General features: G+C 36.4%; 2 protein-coding genes and 1 pseudogene across 2 annotated transcripts in view; all 3 read right to left on the bottom strand.

Moving 5' to 3' along the window:
* The window catches only part of LOC110883072 (3-hydroxyisobutyryl-CoA hydrolase 1), a 107,268-nt gene extending 101,991 nt beyond the window's left edge, over positions 1 to 5,277 (bottom strand). The window contains exon 1 of the mRNA XM_035978720.1: positions 5,201 to 5,277. Coding sequence (XP_035834613.1) covers positions 5,201 to 5,224 — 24 coding nt within the window. The 5' untranslated portion in view covers positions 5,225 to 5,277. The remainder of the gene's footprint in view (positions 1 to 5,200) is intronic.
* On the bottom strand, positions 812 to 2,224 carry LOC110883069 (3-hydroxyisobutyryl-CoA hydrolase 1). The gene is made up of 5 exons (XM_035978721.1): positions 1,749 to 2,224; positions 1,571 to 1,669; positions 1,393 to 1,494; positions 1,267 to 1,308; positions 812 to 1,159 (listed from the first exon to the last, which is right to left on the bottom strand). Exons 1-5 carry the CDS (start codon positions 1,815 to 1,817, stop codon positions 1,016 to 1,018), a joined length of 456 nt encoding a protein of 151 aa, XP_035834614.1. The 5' UTR covers positions 1,818 to 2,224; the 3' UTR covers positions 812 to 1,015.
* Positions 5,278 to 9,888: 4,611 nt separating the features above from the next.
* Positions 9,889 to 22,177, bottom strand: LOC110883070 (annotated as a pseudogene).
* Between the last annotated feature and the right edge of the window lie 382 nt (positions 22,178 to 22,559).

Below are 22,559 nucleotides of genomic sequence, written 5' to 3' on the forward strand. Positions count from 1 at the left end.
AATAACCTATTAGAATCCTAACGGGTCTTAAGCTTAGACCGGTTAGTTTTATATAAAGATTACGGTTTTAAACGCACAATAAGGCGAAGACCGTTTTAGAATGTGGTTTTGTCCCAACAAGCTTGCACACTTGTTTTATATGGGTAACATAATCACATTCTGGATTTTTTCTCTCTCTATATATTTTATTTTTTGTCAAAGCATGGGGGAGGGTTTGTTTTTTTTTTTTTTTTTTCTCTCTCTATATATGTATAAATAATTTTATTGTTAAAGCATGATTGACTCATGTTCAATCTTTTTGAGCAGGCATTTAGCATAGTTTCAGTTTCACTCCTTGCAGTTCAAAAGCTTTCAGATTTTTCTCCATCGTTCTTCATTGGTGTTTTGGAGGTTCTTCAACTTTGGAAAGCAGTAAACACATTTTTGTAAGTAAAGCTTTGAACCCCAACATGTTGGCATGTAATCGATTTTTCTTGTAAAGTTTTGTGTTTATTTATTTATTTTTTCATCGTTATAAGAACAACGGCTTCTGTATGATAAAAAGGCAACCTTGTGACCATAACTACCTAACTTATTTAATTTTTCTTACATTAAATTTTCAGGCTATTGTTGCTGCCTTCTTTATGAATATATATATTGTTGGATTGAACCAGTTATCTGATATAGAAATAGACAAGGTAAATGGCCTACGCAAAATAAATCTTTTGCGCAACTTTCATCATCATCATATAGGGAGAAAAGATATGGATACTACTTTCATTCACCGGATATCCATGCATACATTATAATATATATTGATACAGTTTTGAGAACTAAAAAATACATAAACATTGGGATGAGCGTAAAATAGTAATAAATTATAACAGATGTAACTTAATTATTTTAGTTTTGACATGGGTAACATATTAACCTGAAAAACACGAACAAATAACACACAATTTTTTTATTGAACATGAAGTTTTTATTAAAGTTGAAGGGCTTTAGGTTACCGAAAAGGAACCTTTCTTGGTAAACATCAGAGTTTTGATGCACCGACATGGGTTCCGCTAGTTTTTGTGGGAAGTTGTAAAGGCAACCAATCATCATCCTCGGTGAAAGATCTAGAAAAACACTTGGCCACCATTTCTTCTGTAACATCCTCTAGTTTTGATGGTACCCACTATGAGTATGAACATAAACTAAATGTTAATATGTTATACACTCACGTGAAGTTTAACATTATAGAGCTTGATCAAAATCCATTAGACTGTTAGATCTAGTATTTACCTGAGGTTTCTTGTCTTTGTCGATTAACATAGCTCTAGCGCCCTGCAAAACGAACATCAATCTAAGCTTTTAAGTGATATTTACTAGTGATCATCAACCTAGAATTTGTTCAAAACATGAGGACACCTCATAGTAGTTATGGCTAATCTTTCCGGCAATAAGATTGGAGATGGCAATGTATTCTGTCTCAAGACATTGCTCAATATTTTTGGATCGACCTTCTCTAATCTATCACATGAGCAAAGCAAACAATAAAAATTTCAAGGATCATTTGTTAATTTTTCGTTTAATATAACTAGCATACCGTTCTCAAGAAAATCTTGAGACCTAGTGGATTAGCGGATTTCATCGATGTGATAGCATCAATGACCCATTTCTCTTGAACTTGTGTAGCCAAGTGTTCCTGGGATGATTCCATGATATGTAAGTATATTATATAATTTCATATATAACACAACTATAACTAAAGTTGGACAACATACCAACGAGAATAATATTTCTTCACATGATTCACCGCAGAAGCATTGGTTGATCATGTCAAGCCTAGTCATTTAGAATTAGATAAAAGGAGAAGGATGAGAATAGAAGTTAATATGCTTATTCGTTACCGTGGGCCATGGATCCATGGTTACATATGTCAAATTGAATAGATAACAATGTTATATGCTTGTCCAAACAATAAGGTTTGCTTTCTAACTTGTTCGTCACACATAAAGAATTACATGTTTAATTTATCTTTACTGATGATCAACTTGATTATATCTTCACAAAACCTTACTTGATCCTTGGTTTGCCGTTGGTTTTCCGTTCCAAGTTTCAGGTTACCCCACTCTTTTATCTTGTGGGATCGTATCAAACCTAGAATAGGTCCCATCATTGATATGGGTCATGTAGTCTATTAGGGTTACACTAACTTAGATTTCAAGTACAGTTTATTTTCTAAGCACACATGTGTCATTAGTATTTTATAAAAAAATCGCTACTTTTCCAAGCCAAAAATAAAATTTTTTTTTAAATTTTTTTTTTTGCTTCTAAAAGTAGCGATTTTAACATAAAAAAATTCAAAAAAAAAAATAGATTTTTTTTAGATTTTTTTAGGTTTTTTGGGGGTTTAGTTTTTAGCATTTTAGCTTAGGGGGGGGGGGGGTGGGGGGTTTAGGTTTTTGGGGGGTGGGGGAGGGGTGTTTAGGTTTTTTTTTTTGGGGGGGGGGGGGTAAGGTTTTTTTTAGCATTTAGCTTGGGGCGGGGGGGGGGGGGGTTTAGGGTTTTTTTTTTTTTTTGGAGGGGGGGGGTTAGGTTTTTTTTTTGGGGGGGGGGGTTAGTTTTTTTAGTTTTTTTTAGGTTTTTTTAGCTATTTTAGGTTGTGTTCACATTGGTTCTCAAGGTTCTCACAATAAGGGTGGTTCTCGCATGAGCCCCTCCCTATATATATATTCGTGTTATGAATTTACATCAAGATAGTTGGTAAACGGGCAACAAGTTGCGCCGCTACCCCTAAATCTTGATTACATTGAATCTTAAAAAAAATGGAAAATGCGTTAAACTAACGCAAATACCTTGGACGGGACAAAATGTGTTCCAAGACCAAATACAAGCATCTCGGCTCCATTTAATCGAGCACCAGTCAATCCCACATATTCTCCTATATACATAAAATCAGTTCATGGTCATATGGTTCAACTACATATAGGGATACAATGGGGATAATTACAAATGAATTTTCAGAATACAAGGATAATTAGAAGGAAAGTTAATTAAATCGTATCCCATAAATATAATTATAATTATAATAAAATCTAACTAATACGCCAATGTGGGGCTAGCCCACTTGGTAGAGGCATTGCCTCTTAAAGGAGAGGTCATAGGTTCAAACCTGGGCATTGGCGATTAATTTAGAATTATTGGTGTAATAGAGTAGAGCAAGCGTTGTCATTAAAAAAAACTAATATATTCTATCTAATAGAACTTACCAAAGAATCCTGGAAGCCGTGAAAGAAAATAAGATGCTCCAACATCAGGAAATGCTCCAATCAACACCTCAGGCATCGCGAAAATCTTCGAATAACATGTTAATTAGGGAACCAAAGTGCATACCCTAAAATATTGTGTTGTTACTTTTATTAAAGATAAAATATAACTTGATGAAAACCAGACATATTTACTGTATTCTCAGTGACGATTCTAAACGTCGAATGTATCGATATTCCAACGCCTCCTCCAATAACGCTTCCATCTAGAATTGCAAGCAATGGTTTCTTATACGTTGCGAGTAAGTAATCTAAACAAAACTCTTTCCTGTAATAACTGGCTGCAAAACTCCAATGTCCAAGTTGAACATATGTATAACCAGACGTGAGATCCCCCCCACAACAAAATACTTTCGCATTTGCCTGTAGACCAAGATATATGTGTTTCAATATTACAAATTCTTTGTACATAGTACCATGCTTTATAGAGTAAATTAATCGAACTTGAGCTGTAAAGTTAAGTAATTTGGTTAAAAAAAATATACGCCTCTACCAAGTGGGCTAGCCTCACATTACCTATATAGAAATACTATGTCATTTTCACTGGAAAACGAGATATAACAATTAGTTATATGTTTGGGAAAACAGTTAAGTATCTATTGACCATAATTATTACAAAAAATGGTTTTTAGAAGTAATAATAAAGACTGAAAATTAACTTTAAATTTTAGTTATTTTTGGTTTTTGTTTATTTATTTTTAATTAGTTATATTTGGGTTTTATTTATTTATTTTAAAAATTTTTGGCGCAGTATCCATATTCTTGCGCTGACGTGGCACAATTTATGCACATGTTAATACTTTATTGAACCGATTTTTTTATTAAATTTAGAGTCCATGGGTAATTTAATAAAACGTGTTAGTCATAAGGCTTTTTTTATTAAATTGAGAGTCGATGGGTAATTTAATAAAACATGTTAGTCGTAAGGCTGATTTGATGATTATCATTCTTTTTTTACTTTAGTGAAGAGTACATGGAGCAAGTATGTGGTTTTTTGGTCGATTTGGATCTCCTACGAAACTTTGTACCTTCAGTATAACGAGCTTAACCATGGGGTCATCCTCATAAGCTCTCGACTTCTCGTACATACTTCTTAACTATAATCAATACATGATACATGTAAGCAACACATACACACGATTAGCTATTTTGGATTGTATTGTAATGTATTGCACTGTATGACAATACCATCTCATAGTTGAGTGTGTTTAGTTTCTTTGGTCTGTTTAGTATCATTTTTCGTATCCCCAAGACTTCTTCAAAAATTACCTGCAATAATGAATGATTGAATTTAGTTCACAAAGATCCAAAAATCAAAATCATATGAAACACAAGAAAATGTAATTCTTTTGGTTAATAATGATATATATGATCATCAAAGATTTATAATCTTGTAATCCAAAAGTCGAACAATAATCCAAGTTCTTGAACAAACAAGATATGATTCCACCCTAACAGAACATTGTTAAACTTTAAAAGTAAACTGTACGTAAATATATAACATGTATATACATAAATGGGTTGATAAAATGTAATTCTTGTTATTGCACCCCTATTAATTTAACTGAGAATAACCTATACACCTTGTATAAGATGTAGCATACAAGCTATACTCATATAAGATGTAGCATAACATGTGACAGTCGGCCTTTTATAAGGCCCGTAGGTTCGACATTTTATAAGGTTTGCATAACGACTGATTTGACAAATGGGCACAACTAGTAAAAATGGGAGGGACACATATTAGCAACTCGACATAAATAATTGTGTTATGATTATTATGCCCATGACGAAGAGTAATTTGAATTGGCTAGCTTGATTGGTTTTGACTCATTTTAAACCAAAGTAGATGACTAGAACCGAACCAAATCTAACTCTAGGGATCAGAAGAGTCGTGTGTGAAGTACCTGGTCTGCATTGTTGAGAGCCATTATTGAAACCTGCAACTACAAAGCTTGAAGATCTTAAGAATAATGGAAGTAACAATATGCTCAAATTTTGGCATAGATATAACAGCTGCTGGGTACATGATTATATAACAGGGGGTGAGTACATTTGGTCTAAATATAACAACGTTGGGTACAATAATATAAAGAGCAATTTATCATCAAGATTGTGCACAATATACAAAAGTCTTAATATAACCTTATAATATGTTTCAAATATAACATGGGGAATATATGACAACTCTATTACACCCTAACACGTTTTAACCATAAGAGATGCAGTGGAAAAACCGACTCAAAAATTCTTTCTTATATTGTCTATATGACATTCTTGAAGGTTCATTTATTATTTGTCGGACACATCTTGAAAAGGTTTACAACATTCATTCTTGATTAATACGTTAAATGTAATACATAAATACAAGCTATGAGACCGCTCTTCCCGTACAATTCTTGCTCTTTGACTCGATCTTCAATCCACTTAGTCTCCACAATGATGTTTGTCACACCCTCAATTTCCACATGTGGAGTACTACCGCGAGGCGTGTGACTGACCAGGATCAAGCCACCAATCATATTGAACATTCATAATAATAAAACAGTTTTACCAAAAACCAATACGATCAGTGAAAAATAAATTCCAAGTCCAAAGTCTTAAGTTTAAAACCAAGTTCAAAGATAACAGTGGAAGCATAAATAAATAGTTCAACAAGGTTCAACTTTATTATTGTTAAAGACCCAACACGGGTCTTTAACAATCCTGGGCATTTTCAGGACACTCACGGGACAAGCGTAGTACTCCAAGAGTAACCCGAGTTGTCACACCCTGACTTTTGCGGAAGCGTGATTATGGTGTGACTTACTTGTTATCATTGCATTCAACCACATCAAACAACTATATGATAAAATAGAGATTTGTCATCCATAAAATGAGTTTAAAACATAACAACATTGTCTAAAACGTTGACTTCAAATTTAAGTTTTACAAACCATAAGAATTGTGTAAAAGTTCGCTAAGGACTCGTCAAAAGATATTAGTTGTAACCAAAGTTTGGAAGACGTGTCTCGTCCAGGATTAAGACACACTGGCCAAACCCAAAGACCATGGATGACATCTTTATACTTAACATGACTTGAAACTCCAACGCCCGCCAGATCCATACTTAATTTCCTGAAATACATGTAGTTTAAAAAAACATCAACAAAAGTTGAGCGAGTTCATGTGTATGTGAGTCTGTATAAATCATTAAAATGTGCCTGTATAAATGTATGTTATTGGTATGTAGCAAATAAGGAAAAAGAGATCGATTAATGTGTAGATAATACATTAATAAGTGACATGGCCTAGGAAGCACTCAAACCTGTAACGCGGATTTCATACCGGTCCTCCGGCAGAACGACATAGTCATCACATGCAGCCACACGCTGGCCCATGTGTGGGGCTCGCAACACCCGATAGATCTATCACTCATGCCTCTCGGTCCTTATACAAGGATTAATGGTTTTACGATAATAGCCTATCCATTCATGTGATCTAGCAGTAAATTCCTTAGCTAATCATACCATGTATAAAAGTGTCTGTAATAATTGTAACATGTATTTCACCCCCGAAGTTATAAAACTGAAAACAGTAAAGAGAAAAAGGGGGACATGAACTCACAGTATTGCGTCTTCAGTATGCGTAACCCAAGTCTCCTCAGTCAACACGACTACCTACAGTGTACTAACGTCTATTAGACGAACGGGCCGTGCCTTTGTTTAGTATTTGTGTTTTTGGGTTACATACCTGGAATTATTCCAAGTTATAATAATTATTTTTAGTTTTGGAATAATTGTTTTTTGCAGTGTCTCTGTATTAATACTCCTCAAGTATTCGTCTTTCCTTCCCAAGGATGGGGTATTCCTTATATGTATTTTCGTATCTGTATTTGTATATCTTGCCAAGTAATGGCGTCGTATTTCGGTGTATTGTTTCAAATAAAATATGTTAATATATTCCTAAAACCATATATTTCAAGTCTCACTTAAATATATATATAAACAAACCTTATTTTGTTTAATCATGTATTGTCCCAGAAAATATATATTTTCTCAAAGACTATATATTTTCTACATACACTAGGAAAATATATTTTTATCTCTCAAAATAATACATTTTCTAGTTGTCAAAAATATGTTACACTTAGTAATATTTACGAAATCATATTTTCACTTCTCTTATTTCCAAAATAATATTTTTCAAAAATATCGCGTAATTTCCGAAATATATATTTTTAAGTCCCACTTAGTAAATATATTTTAATCACTTGTCTAAAACATTTTAATTACAAAATATATATTTTTCCCAAAAATATTATATTTTACCTCGTACATTTTCCCAAAATAATACTTTATCAAAATATACGTATAAGAGTATCTTCCGAAACATACATGAGTTACGTTTTAGCGTGTCGTAAAGCAACGATACTTGTGTAACTTTAATATTTATTTTGTGAGAGCGTTGGTATTATTTGGAAGTCGTATCTTCATGATATTTCATGTAATATTATTTTTAACCCTAAAAATAATATATATCTACTTCACAAAAAAAAATCACAAAATCACACAAGCGACTTATTATCAAATATATATTCTAAATATATATTTAACAAGTTTATTTACGAAAATCCACCTCCGGTACTTGGTTGTTTTTGTAATAAAAATCATGACGAAGTTTTTATTTGAAAAACAAGTTAAAAATATATGTAAACACTTACTAGAAAAATATTTTCTGAGTGTTATATTTCTGGAAAAATTTCGCCAGAGTTTCCTCTGTAAATGGAGGTGTCCATGCTTTTAGCATATCATTTTTTTGGTAAAATCAATCAACCAATTTACCAATCAACAATATACAATATTTATTCATCAAACTAGACAAAATATGAATAAATCATAAACTCATGAACTTGAAGGTGTTGTATAAATATGTAGTAAATTACCAACACATTTAGTAGGTTTTGTTATTTCTAAAAACAAGTTTAGTTTCTTGTAAACTTCATTTTTAAAAAATTTGAAGTTTAACAACTTCTAGTCAAGGTTTACAGAAACGCTTCTTTGTTAAATTTCTTGTTACACAAGTGTTTATACGCTTGTTTATTTACCAAGTTTGCTTCTAGCTCATAAAATATCCGGGTTTTAACAAAACTAGTATTTTCCGCTTGGTTCTTCCGAAAAACCACTTGTAGATCTTTAGATCCACGAGTTTACAACTTCATTTTACAAGAAAAATTATGTTTATTCAAGCTTCAAGTTCATGGTGGATGGTTTCATCATCTTTTACATTTCTAGCACTAACATACTACTAGTTCATGTTCTTGAACATGATCTAGTAGGTCTAGATGATGATCCATCCCACTTTTAATAACAAACAACATCAAATAATCACAATCATACAAGATCTACAAGATTTACACACATAACTTCTCTTTATCCATCTTGTTCATCTTATGTTCAAGACGTTATGCTATGTTCTTGAGTGTTCTTAATTTTTAACCATTAAATCACCCATTAACCACCATAAACAAGATCAAGATGATGATTAGAGACACTTACTACTAGCTCAAGGCTAGGGAAGAATCAAGATGTAAATGTGGTGGATAAAAGGAATCTAGAGCGGTTCTTGCACTTTCGAGATCACCGGGCTTGCTTGTGAAGCTCCTTACACCTTTGAGTATGTAAGAAATGAGTGAACAAGGTTTGGAAGTGGTGGTGGTGTGGTGGAGAGGGGGCGGCCGTGAGGTGGTGGGTATGGAGAGAAAATGAGTTGTTGGTTGATGTTGAATGAAAGAGAATGATTATCTTAGGTGCATTTTTATAAACCAATTCAAGCTTTATCCAACAAGTAATGTGCTTACTAGATACCCAACATTAGCAATAAATTAATCAAGGAAAATGGGTGTGGGTTCGCTACACCCAAATAGATCTATCACTCTTGTGTCCCTCGGTCCTAACAAAGAGGATTAATGGCCTCGAGCGTTATACCCACCCCTCACATGATCTAGTTGTAGCTTAAGTGTGTTATTTAATATAAAGGGTGTTAGGGTGTTCGGGGACCCTAACTAGCTCAGAAAAGTAAAAACTATGTCTTTGGCAATATTTTTGTGTTCTGGGTAAAGTCCGGTTGTTCGGTTGGATATTGATCCGTTAAAGTGTTAAGTGAAGCTATAAAGTGTTATTTATATTATTTTTAGTGACACAATAAATTACCAACACTTTGAAAAGTGTCTAGTATTATTTTACCAAGTTTTTGCACTTTACTAGTTATGTTAAATGCTGGATTTTTGTATAAAGTGCAGAATTTTGTAATTGTGTTTTAGGCACTTCCAGTCACTATAACTATCACCTAGTGATGCAGTTTTATGATCCTCCCCTTCCTACACTCCCTACTAGTGTAGTAATCTATTCTCGGCTCATACTGGCCTCAGAGACAATGTCTGTCTAGTGCTGGCAATGTCAGCATGGTTACTGGGTTATCCGCTTACTGTGCTATCTGTGCTTTGTACATCAAGTTTGTCACTATTGTTTGTGTATGATGAATGGAGTGACAGTAATAAAATATGATGCATGAGTATGTATGTATCAGAAAACAGAAAGCAGTTTATAACATTGGGATGAGCGTAAAATAGTAATAAATTATAACAGATGTAACTTAATTATTTTAGTTTTGACATGGGTAACATATTAACCTGAAAAACACGAACAAATAACACACAATTTTTTTATTGAACATGAAGTTTTTATTAAAGTTGAAGGGCTTTAGGTTACCGAAAAGGAACCTTTCTTGGTAAACATCAGAGTTTTGATGCACCGACATGGGTTCCGCTAGTTTTTGTGGGAAGTTGTAAAGGCAACCAATCATCATCCTCGGTGAAAGATCTAGAAAAACACTTGGCCACCATTTCTTCTGTAACATCCTCTAGTTTTGATGGTACCCACTATGAGTATGAACATAAACTAAATGTTAATATGTTATACACTCACGTGAAGTTTAACATTATAGAGCTTGATCAAAATCCATTAGACTGTTAGATCTAGTATTTACCTGAGGTTTCTTGTCTTTGTCGATTAACATAGCTCTAGCGCCCTGCAAAACGAACATCAATCTAAGCTTTTAAGTGATATTTACTAGTGATCATCAACCTAGAATTTGTTCAAAACATGAGGACACCTCATAGTAGTTATGGCTAATCTTTCCGGCAATAAGATTGGAGATGGCAATGTATTCTGTCTCAAGACATTGCTCAATATTTTTGGATCGACCTTCTCTAATCTATCACATGAGCAAAGCAAACAATAAAAATTTCAAGGATCATTTGTTAATTTTTCGTTTTAGAATAAAATATAACTAGCATACCGTTCTCAAGAAAATCTTGAGACCTAGTGGATTAGCGGATTTCATCGATGTGATAGCATCAATGACCCATTTCTCTTGAACTTGTGTAGCCAAGTGTTCCTGGGATGATTCCATGATATGTAAGTATATTATATAATTTCATATATAACACAACTATAACTAAAGTTGGACAACATACCAACGAGGATAATATTTCTTCACATGATTCACCGCAGAAGCATTGGTTGATCATGTCAAGCCTAGTCATTTAGAATTAGATAAAAGGAGAAGGATGAGAATAGAAGTTAATATGCTTATTCGTTACCGTGTTATGGATCCATGGTTACATATGTCAAATTGAATAGATAACAATGTTATATGCTTGTCCAAACAATAAGGTTTGCTTTCTAACTTGTTCGTCACACATAAAGAATTACATGTTTAATTTATCTTTACTGATGATCATCTTGATTATATCTTCACAAAACCTTACTTGATCCTTGGTTTGCCGTTGGTTTTCCGTTCCAAGTTTCAAGTTACCCCACTCTTTTATCTTGTGGGATCGTATCAAACCTAGAATAGGTCCCATCCTTGATATGGGTCATGTAGTCTATTAGGGTTACACTAACTTAGATTTCAAGTAAGGTTTATTTTCTAAGTACACATGTGTCATTATTATCAATTATCAATATACAAAAAAAAGTTATAACACTATTACCCTTGGAATCATAAGTGTATTTTGTACCTAAGATACGCACTATCGGATTTGACTTGTACTTGTGCAAACTTGTTAATAATCATGGACATTGTAGCTACACTTGGTGAACCGAATGAAGCAACCGTTTTTTCAAGAGCATGCTCCAAAGATTTTAGATTCTGCAAGAATAGGTAGGTACCATTGTTAATCAATAGTGGAATCCTGTTAAATATACTCTTGATAACATTGAACTAACACAAATACCTTGGACGGGACAAAATGTGTTCCAAGACCAAATACAAGCATCTCGGCTCCATTTAATCGAGCACCAGTCAATCCCACATATTCTCCTACATACATAAAATCAGTTCTTGGTTATATGGTTCAACTACATATAGGGATACAATGGGGATAATTACAAATGAATATTCAGAACACAAGGATAATTAGAAGGAAAGTTAATTAAATCGTATCCCATAAATATAATTATAATAAAATCTAACTAATATATTCTATCTAATAGAACTTACCAAAGAATCCTGGAAGCCGTGAAAGAAAATAAGATGCTCCAACATCAGGAAATGCTCCAATCAACACTTCAGGCATCGCGAAAATCTTCGAATAACATGTTAATTAGGGAACGAAAGTGCATACCCTTAAATATTGTGTTGTTACTTTTATTAAAGATGAAATATAACTTGATGAAAACCAGATATATTTACTGTATTCTCAGTGACGATTCTAAACGTCGAATGTATCGATATTCCAACGCCTCCTCCAATAACGCTTCCATCTAGAATTGCAAGCAATGGTTTCTTATACGTTGCGAGTAAGTAATCTAAACAAAACTCTTTCCTGTAATAACTGGCTCCAAAACTCCAATGTCCAAGTTGAACATATGTATAACCAGACGCGAGATCCCCCCACAACAAAATACTTTCCCGTTTGCCTGTAGACCAAGATATATGTGTTTCAATAATACAAATTCTTTGTACGTAGTACCGTGCTTTATAGAGTAAATTAATCTCTCTACCAAGTGGGCTAGCCTCACATTACATATATAAAAATATTATGTCATTTTCACTGGAAAACGAGATATAACAATTAGTTATATGTTTGGAAAACGGTTAATAAGTATCTATTGACCATAATAACTACAAAAAAAATGGTTTTTAGAAGTAATAATAAAGACTGAAAATTAACTTTAAATTTTAGTTATTTTTTGTTTTTATTTACTTATTTTTAATTAGTTATATTTGGTTATTATTTATTTATTTTAAAAATTTTTGGCGCAGTATCCATATTCTTAATGCACATGTTAATACTTTATTGAACCGATTTTTTTAGTTAAAATAGAGAGTCGATGGGTAATTTAATAAAACGTGTTGGTCAGATGGCTGATTTGATTATTCTCATTTTTTAACTACATGGAGCAAGTATGTGGTCTTTTGGTCGATTTGGATCTCCTACGAAACTTTGTACCTTAAGTATAACGAGCTTAACCGTGGGGTCATGTGACAACCCGGACTTCCAATGTCAAAACGTTCTATTTTACTATCTTTATTTCTTGTTATTTTCCTCTCTGGTGTTAAAATGTTCCGCTCAGTGATAACCCTGTTAAACTAAACGCCGTATGATCCGACTAATTAATATAGTGACGCCTTGGGCTGCGCCGTATAATGGATTAATCTCGTTTCACCCGAGCCCAACCTAGCATGTGCAGTTTAGCATGGCCCAATCTTTGTAGCCCAACTGTTAAGCATAACCGGCTCACTTGTTTAGATTTTAGGATTATAGCTTAATTATTTGTTTAGATTTTTAAATAACTGCATATAACAATTACTTGAATGATGGCCCAATTAAAAAGGGCTGAGCCCATCTCGGTTCATTAACCGCCCCAAAACATAATACCTTTTAGTATACGTATTAGACTCAAACTCTATCTTTGATCAACTTAAAACTAAAGCAAACCCCTACCCCTCACCTCTAATTCCCTGATCGTGAACTGTAGCAGCCCCCCCCCCCCCCCCCACCTTCGAGACTTCAGCCTATTGGATCAAACTTGTGGTTAGTAAAGTATATTCGTATTAGATCTTGTTCATATAAATCTTGTTTATATGTGTGTTTGTGTATACGTGTGATCCGTGATGGCTAGGTTGTATCCTGCTATTGAGTTGTTGTTTAATCTTGTCACCACCCATTCCGGCGAATCATATAGGAGGTTGTTAGGTGGACGTAATTGATAAATCATTGTTATTCGGCCGCACGTTTATTAAAAAGGAACATGAAACTGTGGTGATTGAACCGAGACATCAACACAATCATAGTGAACCTTTACATGTCTCGATCTCATCTTCACATGCACCATCACAGTTTCACGTGGTCTTTGTTTGAAACATTAATGTCAATAAACTCATGTCACCAACTTAATTAGTTAATGGCCAACAATATAGTGGATAAGATTGATCATGATAGGTTGTGTTAAGGGTCCAATGAGGGTGAGGTTAAATGGTTATTAAGGGTCCAATGAAATTGAGGTTAAATGGGTGTAGCTTTGGGTGTGGAGAATGGTGGCTATACCATGTGCATATTGTTTGCTGACAATTAGTTATCAATCCATGTTGACTTATATGTGAATATAATGTTTAAACAGTTGTTGTCGGCCACCTATTTTTGGTTCAAAGAAGTAGCCATGTGTTTATATAATACAATTTGAACGGTCCAGTGGTATGGCAACACATGGACGGTGGGGGTTAATGATAATTCAAGTAATACAAATAATAGTTGGGGTCTTCGTTGAACCTTGGGCTTAACAACAAGGAATTCAATTCTTTTCCTTATTGTAAATGGATTGAGTTGCGACCTGGGCCGGTTCAGTATGTATACACTAGGAGTAATCTTGTAATGGTTGCACTTTTGGGCCGCTGGGTTGTGGGGTGACACCAAGTGGGCCGCACACTAGGGGGATCGGGTTAAGTACCTTGGTTGGGATCCGGGTGGTATGTGTAGTAAACATGACAGTAGGGTGATGCCTCATGTTAACTGTTGTACAATTAAATTGGGCCGGACCACAGGTTAATTGGGTTAGGTAATAAATGGGCTGTTAGGATTAAAGGGTGGATAAAGCCTTGGTTTAGTAAATGGGGCTTGGTCGTTTTGGGCAACAAGTACAGGAATTAAACTAAACTGTTCAGTTGAATTACTAGATATCATTGTTCCTTTTTATTTAAATTGACATTGGGACTCATTGGGTAACTGGGCCGCACTTTGGCTATAATTGGAACGGGTCAGTTTAAGACCCGGGGCTGCACTTTATTAATAAGTGGACTCGAAAGATATGCAGTCGGTTATGTACGTAAATGGTATGTATGAGCTACTATATGTTGAGTGATTATTCAATGGCATTATGTGAATGGATTAACTATCATGACTTGAATTATGTGTGTTACCTGTTCAATCAATGTGCTTTATGTGAACGATAAATACGTGAATTAATCGTACGTGTAGTATGTGAACTAGTAACCTGAGCTGGTATTATGATTGATGATAGAATACGAACACTTGTAATCTGATGTGATATGATATGTGTTCACTTAATTGAAATCTATGTGATACATGCAAATCATACATGAGCCACGTGTATACGAACTAACTATTAGTGATAACCACACTAGGATCTGGTTAATCAATTGGAACGGATACTACATACCGAGCAAATCAAGGTGAGTTCATTGCTATTTTCTCAAGCATGGATCCCAGGGAAGGGATAACGGGTAACGTTCCGATGAGGAATGCATGGGTAACGGGATGTTGGTTATTGTACTCAGTTTTCTATCATTGTAAGACCACTACATCTACCGGGTCGTTGCTTGTAGGGCAACGGGGGTTATTAGTTGATAGCGCTATTAGGTTTGGCACCCTCACGACGTTCGAGGAGAACGGGCGTGAACTAATTACCTTAAAACATGACCAATGCTTTGATAGAGGCATTGGGGTTGGCAATCACATATCATCTGGCCATTCGGTACTCGAGTAATAACAACATCGAAACATCAAACATCATAACAACAAACAACATATCGTCTTGTAAACTGTTTTACTCACATGACTGGTAACGCAACTTGGTAAACAAACACAAACCTTGAACTCACCAGCGTAGTCTGACACACTTGTTTACATGCTTGTAGGTAATTATTGAAGGAACTTGGGAGCTTGCTGTCTGATGCTGCTGGAGTGGTTGTGGTCATAATAAACAGTTATTTTGATTTGGTTTTGATACATTTATACACTTATACATTTATGCTTCCGCTCAGTACTTTGGTTTTGGTTTAACTTTTCAAACGACACATTTCTTTCAATTGGGTATTTTAATACATTATGACTTGTGTTTGATATGATTGGTGGCTCTTTGTTGGATCGTTACACCTCCATTAGGGACACGCCCTAGATGGTAATTTGGGGGTGTGACAGTTTGGTATCAGAGCCACTGGTTATAGAGAACTCGGTTTTAAAACGTTTTCATAAAACCAGACTATAACCGAATTGATCCAAACAATGACCATGACACTCAGCTTCAGACTGCAAGGTTCGTTCCTCCTTAGCTTATGCTTTATATGCCTAGTAAACGTAACTATATTTATAGCATGCACGATACGACATGGTAGGCATCATGACACATTGATAGTGTAACATAACACCCGTATCTAGTAAATCCTCATCTTGTTGGTAGTGCATATTTTGTGTTGATTGGGGTGGGAGAAACTTCAAACATAAGTTAAGAAGCATCGAGAGGAGCATGCAAACCGCCTTATTATCATGGGTGCACACATAATAATAACGCGTGGTGCATGCAAATCCCAATGAGGCTTAACGAGTGCAAGAGGGGTTTTTCCCTGTTTGTGTATGAATATGGTAGTTAAACGTTCTTAACGTGATAAGCCTGAACACTTCCCTCGTTTTCGACTCCTAAATTAGTTCATTTCCATATATAGAAACATGAGTGGACGAGGACACGGACGTGGTAGCATCAACATGACTCAGGCTGAGTTAACAAATCTGATAAACACACGTGTGGCTGAGGCTCTGGCAGCCTACCAAGCTGCGCACCCGAACAACCAGCCTGCCTGTACGTTCAAGATGTTTATGGATTGTAAGCCACAGACCTTCAGCGGGACGGAAGGGGCTGTGGGACTATTGAGGTGGTTCGAGAAAGCTGAGTCAGTGTTCGCTATGTGCAACTGTCCCGTGGGGGACCGCGTGAAGTATGCGACAGGCACGCTTGAGGATGGTGCCTTAACCTGGTGGAATGCCCAGGTTCAGCTGCTGGGTATTGATGCAGCAAACGCTACTACTTGGGACGACTTCAAGGAATTAATGAGGGAGGAATACTGTCCTCGTGATGAGATACAGAAGCTAGAGAACGAGTATTACGATCTGAAACTAGTGGGATCTGAGGTTGAGGCATATGTGAAGCGATCGTATGAGTTGGCTGACTTGTGTCCGAATTTGTCTCGACCTATGTCTCGAAGGATCGAGTTATTCATCAAGGGATTGCCTCCACGAGTGAAGGGTCTGGTGACTGCTGCAAACCTCAATAACTTAACCCAGATTGTCCGGTTGACTCACAAGATTATTGATCAGGAGGTGGAAAGCAACTCACTGCCACCGCGTGTTTCTAAAGCTACTACTGCCGCCACTACAGCCACTACTCCTGTTACTGATGGCAAACGCAAGTGGGGTGATATGGACAAGGCGTCCAACTCGGTTCAGCCCCAAAAGAAGACAGATACTGGCAGTACTCGCAGCTTTAGCCAATCATCCTCAGTGAATCAAAATCAGAGACCTTATGTGGGAAAGAAGCCTCAGTGTAGCAAATGTGGGTTTCATCATTATGGGCAGTGTGATCGAGTTTGTCGCAGGTGCGACAAGGTAGGCCATGAGGCCAAGGATTGTAGGGCTCCTCAGCCAAAGCAGCAGCAGCAGACTCAGTCGAATTAGAGACAGCAAGGGCAACAGTCTCAACAGAACCAGGGAAATCAAAAGGGGTGCTTTCAGTGTGGTGATGAGGGTCATTTTAAGAGGGATTGCCCTCAGCTTAATCAGAATGCTGGCAACAACAACAATACTGGGAGCGGCAACAATGGGAACAATGGAGGGAACGGAGCACGTGGAAGAGTATTTACTATTGGCGCTGGGGGAGACTCGCAATGATGGCAATGTTGAGACCGGTACGTCTTCTTTGAATGATCTTTCTTCTGCTTCTGTTTTATTTGACTCTTGTTTCGATTGGAGTTGTGTGCCTTAGGGTTCAGTCGTTAGTTAGGACTGACTTCCACCTTTCTTGTAAAATAAGCATGTAGTAGAACTAACTGATAGTAAATCGATAGAAGCTTCACATGTTCTTTTTGGTTGTAAACTTGATCTCGTGGGTCAAGTGTTCGACATTGACCTACATCCCAATACTCTTGTAAGTTTTGACATGGTCGTTGACATGGACTTGGTTATCTATGTATCAAGCAGAAAATTCTCTGCAAAAAGAAAACCGTGCGTTCCCTCTCCCCAGTGGGGAATCCTTATCAGTTTAAGATCATCGTAGTGGTGCCGTTGTTGGCATTGTCACAGTCGTGAAAGCCCAGAAGTGTCTACGGAAGGGCTACTCCACTATACTAGCTCTTGTCACCGATTCGCCACTTTAAGGAAGAAAGATAGAGTATCTTCCAGTATTCGTGAATTTTCTGACGTGTCTTCTGAAGAGTTACCTGGTTTACTTCCACATCGTTAGGTAGAATTCCAGAATTGACCTTATGCCAATCCTTATTTCCTTCTGGGATACAGCAATCCCTTGGATTCGCTGGATACTATCACAGATTCATCACGGGATTTTCGAAGATTGCGTAGCCTTAGCCTCGTTAGCATTGCGGGGAGAGGAGAACTCTTGGGAACCAAATTAGGAGGACGTCTTCTCAGCTTTCTCAGCTTAGGGAAGTGGGGTAGGCGAAGCACATGGGCCTCGATATCCTATTTACCTGAGTTTTGATAGGATGCATTGAAACCTGAAGACCAAATGTGGGTGACCGGGCCTGAAGGCCCAGATAGCCACGCATGGGAACGAAGTTTGACATATGGGAAAGTCAAGGTAGGATTTTAGCAACCAGAAACACATATATGGAAATGAGAACCTAGTCACAGATCCAGGATTTGTACTTGAACCCCTTGGGAAGCTGTTAAGCTTAAGAAATAGTGGAAATTCGCGGTGGGAGAACGCAAAGATCAGGTGAAGCTCTGTTATCCCCGATTGTTCAACGGTGGGACCAACTTTCGATATCCTTGGCGAATTTCGGGACGAAATTCCCTTTCAAGTTGGGGATGATGTGGCACCCAACTGACCTAGCAATCCTGTTTTTACAATTTGGTTTACGTAGTGCCTGTGCAGTACCTGGATGCTTAGTGATTGCGTGTAATGCTTGATTTTTATTTGTGATTATTATTTGCGTAGTATTATATATAGTTAATTAGAGTTTTTATCACTTCATTCCTCTGTGCTTACTTGTCAAATTTCGGGACGAAATTTCTTTCAAGTTGGGGATGATGTGACAACCCGGACTTCCAATGTCAAAACGTTCTATTTTACTATCTTTATTTCTTGTTATTTTCCTCTCTGGTGTTAAAATGTTCCGCTCAGTGATAACCCTGTTAAACTAAACGCCGTATGATCCGACTAATTAATATAGTGACGCCTTGGGCTGCGCCGTATAATGGATTAATCTCGTTTCACCCGAGCCCAACCTAGCATGTGCAGTTTAGCATGGCCCAATCTTTGTAGCCCAACTGTTAAGCATAACCGGCTCACTTGTTTAGATTTTAGGATTATAGCTTAATTATTTGTTTAGATTTTTAAATAACTGCATATAACAATTACTTGAATGATGGCCCAATTAAAAAGGGCTGAGCCCATCTCGGTTCATTAACCGCCCCAAAACATAATACCTTTTAGTATACGTATTAGACTCAAACTCTATCTTTGATCAACTTAAAACTAAAGCAAACCCCTACCCCTCACCTCTAATTCCCTGATCGTGAACTGTAGCAGCCCCCCCCCCCCCCCCACCTTCGAGACTTCAGCCTATTGGATCAAACTTGTGGTTAGTAAAGTATATTCGTATTAGATCTTGTTCATATAAATCTTGTTTATATGTGTGTTTGTGTATACGTGTGATCCGTGATGGCTAGGTTGTATCCTGCTATTGAGTTGTTGTTTAATCTTGTCACCACCCATTCCGGCGAATCATATAGGAGGTTGTTAGGTGGACGTAATTGATAAATCATTGTTATTCGGCCGCACGTTTATTAAAAAGGAACATGAAATTGTGGTGATTGAACCGAGACATCAACACAATCATAGTGAACCTTTACATGTCTCGATCTCATCTTCACATGCACCATCACAGTTTCACGTGGTCTTTGTTTGAAACATTAATGTCAATAAACTCATGTCACCAACTTAATTAGTTAATGGCCAACAATATAGTGGATAAGATTGATCATGATAGGTTGTGTTAAGGGTCCAATGAGGGTGAGGTTAAATGGTTATTAAGGGTCCAATGAAATTGAGGTTAAATGGGTGTAGCTTTGGGTGTGGAGAATGGTGGCTATACCATGTGCATATTGTTTGCTGACAATTAGTTATCAATCCATGTTGACTTATATGTGAATATAATGTTTAAACAGTTGTTGTCGGCCACCTATTTTTGGTTCAAAGAAGTAGCCATGTGTTTATATAATACAATTTGAACGGTCCAGTGGTATGGCAACACATGGACGGTGGGGGTTAATGATAATTCAAGTAATACAAATAATAGTTGGGGTCTTCGTTGAACCTTGGGCTTAACAACAAGGAATTCAATTCTTTTCCTTATTGTAAATGGATTGAGTTGCGACCTGGGCCGGTTCAGTATGTAGACACTAGGAGTAATCTTGTAATGGTTGCACTTTTGGGCCGCTGGGTTGTGGGGTGACACCAAGTGGGCCGCACACTAGGGGGATCGGGTTAAGTACCTTGGTTGGGATCCGGGTGGTATGTGTAGTAAACATGACAGTAGGGTGATGCCTCATGTTAACTGTTGTACAATTAAATTGGGCCGGACCACAGGTTAATTGGGTTAGGTAATAAATGGGCTGTTAGGATTAAAGGGTGGATAAAGCCTTGGTTTAGTAAATGGGGCTTGGTCGTTTTGGGCAACAAGTACAGGAATTAAACTAAACTGTTCAGTTGAATTACTAGATATCATTGTTCCTTTTTATTTAAATTGACATTGGGACTCATTGGGTAACTGGGCCGCACTTTGGCTATAATTGGAACGGGTCAGTTTAAGACCCGGGGCTGCACTTTATTAATAAGTGGACTCGAAAGATATGCAGTCAGTTATGTACGTAAATGGTATGTATGAGCTACTATATGTTGAGTGATTATTCAATGGCATTATGTGAATGGATTAACTATCATGACTTGAATTATGTGTGTTACCTGTTCAATCAATGTGCTTTATGTGAACGATAAATACGTGAATTAATCGTACGTGTAGTATGTGAACTAGTAACCTGAGCTGGTATTATGATTGATGATAGAATACGAACACTTGTAATCTGATGTGATATGATATGTGTTCACTTAATTGAAATCTATGTGATACATGCAAATCATACATGAGCCACGTGTATACGAACTAACTATTAGTGATAACCACACTAGGATCTGGTTAATCAATTGGAACGGATACTACATACCGAGCAAATCAAGGTGAGTTCATTGCTATTTTCTCAAGCATGGATCCCAGGGAAGGGATAACGGGTAACGTTCCGATGAGGAATGCATAGGTAACGGGATGTTGGTTATTGTACTCAGTTTTCTATCATTGTAAGACCACTACATCTACCGGGCCGTTGCTTGTAGGGCAACGGGGGTTATTAGTTGATAGCGCTATTAGGTTTGGCACCCTCACGACGTTCGAGGAGAACGGGCGTGAACTAATTACCTTAAAACATGACCAATGCTTTGATAGAGGCATTGGGGTTGGCAATCACATATCATCTGGCCATTCGGTACTCGAGTAATAACAACAGTCATCCTCATAAGCTGTCTCGATTACTTCTCTTTGGTCGTACCATACGTCATCCTCATAAGCTCTCGACTTCTCGTACATACTTCTTAACTATAATCAACACATGATACAGTAAGCAACGCATAGACACGATTATCTGTTTTGGATTGTATTGTATTGTACCATCTCATAGCTGAGTGTGTTTAGTTGCTTTGGTCTGTTTAGTATCATTTTTCGTACCCCCAAGACTTCTTCAAAAATTACCTGCAATAATGAATATATAATTGTTAAACTTTAAAAGTAATTTATTACATGTAAATACATAAATGGGTTGATAAAATGTAATCCCTATTATTGCACCCCTATTAATTTAACTGAGAATAACCTATACACCTTGTATAAGAAGTAGCATACAAGCTATACGACTCATATATGATGTAACATAGCATGTGACCGACAGCCCTTTTATATGGCCCGTAGGTTCACTGTTTTATAAGGTTTGCATAAGGACTGACTTGACAAAGGGGCACAACTAGTAAAAATGGGAGGGCACGTTTTAGCAACTCGACATAAATAATTATGTTATGATTATTATGCCCATGACAAAGAGTAATTTCAATTGGCTAGCTTGATTGGTTTTGACTCATTTTAAACCAAACTAGAAGAGTCGTGTGTGAAGTACCTGGTCCGCATTGGTGAGAGCCATTATTGAGACCTGCAACTACAAAGCTTGAAGATCTTGAGAATAATGGAAGTAACAATATGCTCAATTTTTGGTGTAGATATAACAGCTGGTGGGGTACATTATATAACAGGGGGTGAGTACATTTGGTCCAAATATAACAACGGGTGGGTACAATAATATAAAGAGCCATCACGATTGGGCACAATATATAAATATAAAGAGCAATCTATCATCACTATTGGGCACAATATACAAAAGTCTTAGTATAACCTTATAATATTCCATTTATGGAAAGATTTGGATTCAAATGAACAGGAGGGACATTACGAAAAGCCATTTTTTTTATTTTTATAACCATCCCTGAATATAATAATCTAAATTTTAGTTTAAAATATAACAATCCCTAAGTATAATAATCAAATTTTTAGTTTAAAAGCGTAAATTCGAAAATTTCTCGTAAAAATATTGTA

The sequence above is a fragment of the Helianthus annuus genome, chromosome 10 (assembly GCF_002127325.2).
Source record: "Helianthus annuus cultivar XRQ/B chromosome 10, HanXRQr2.0-SUNRISE, whole genome shotgun sequence".
NCBI classification, from domain to species: domain Eukaryota; kingdom Viridiplantae; phylum Streptophyta; class Magnoliopsida; order Asterales; family Asteraceae; genus Helianthus; species Helianthus annuus.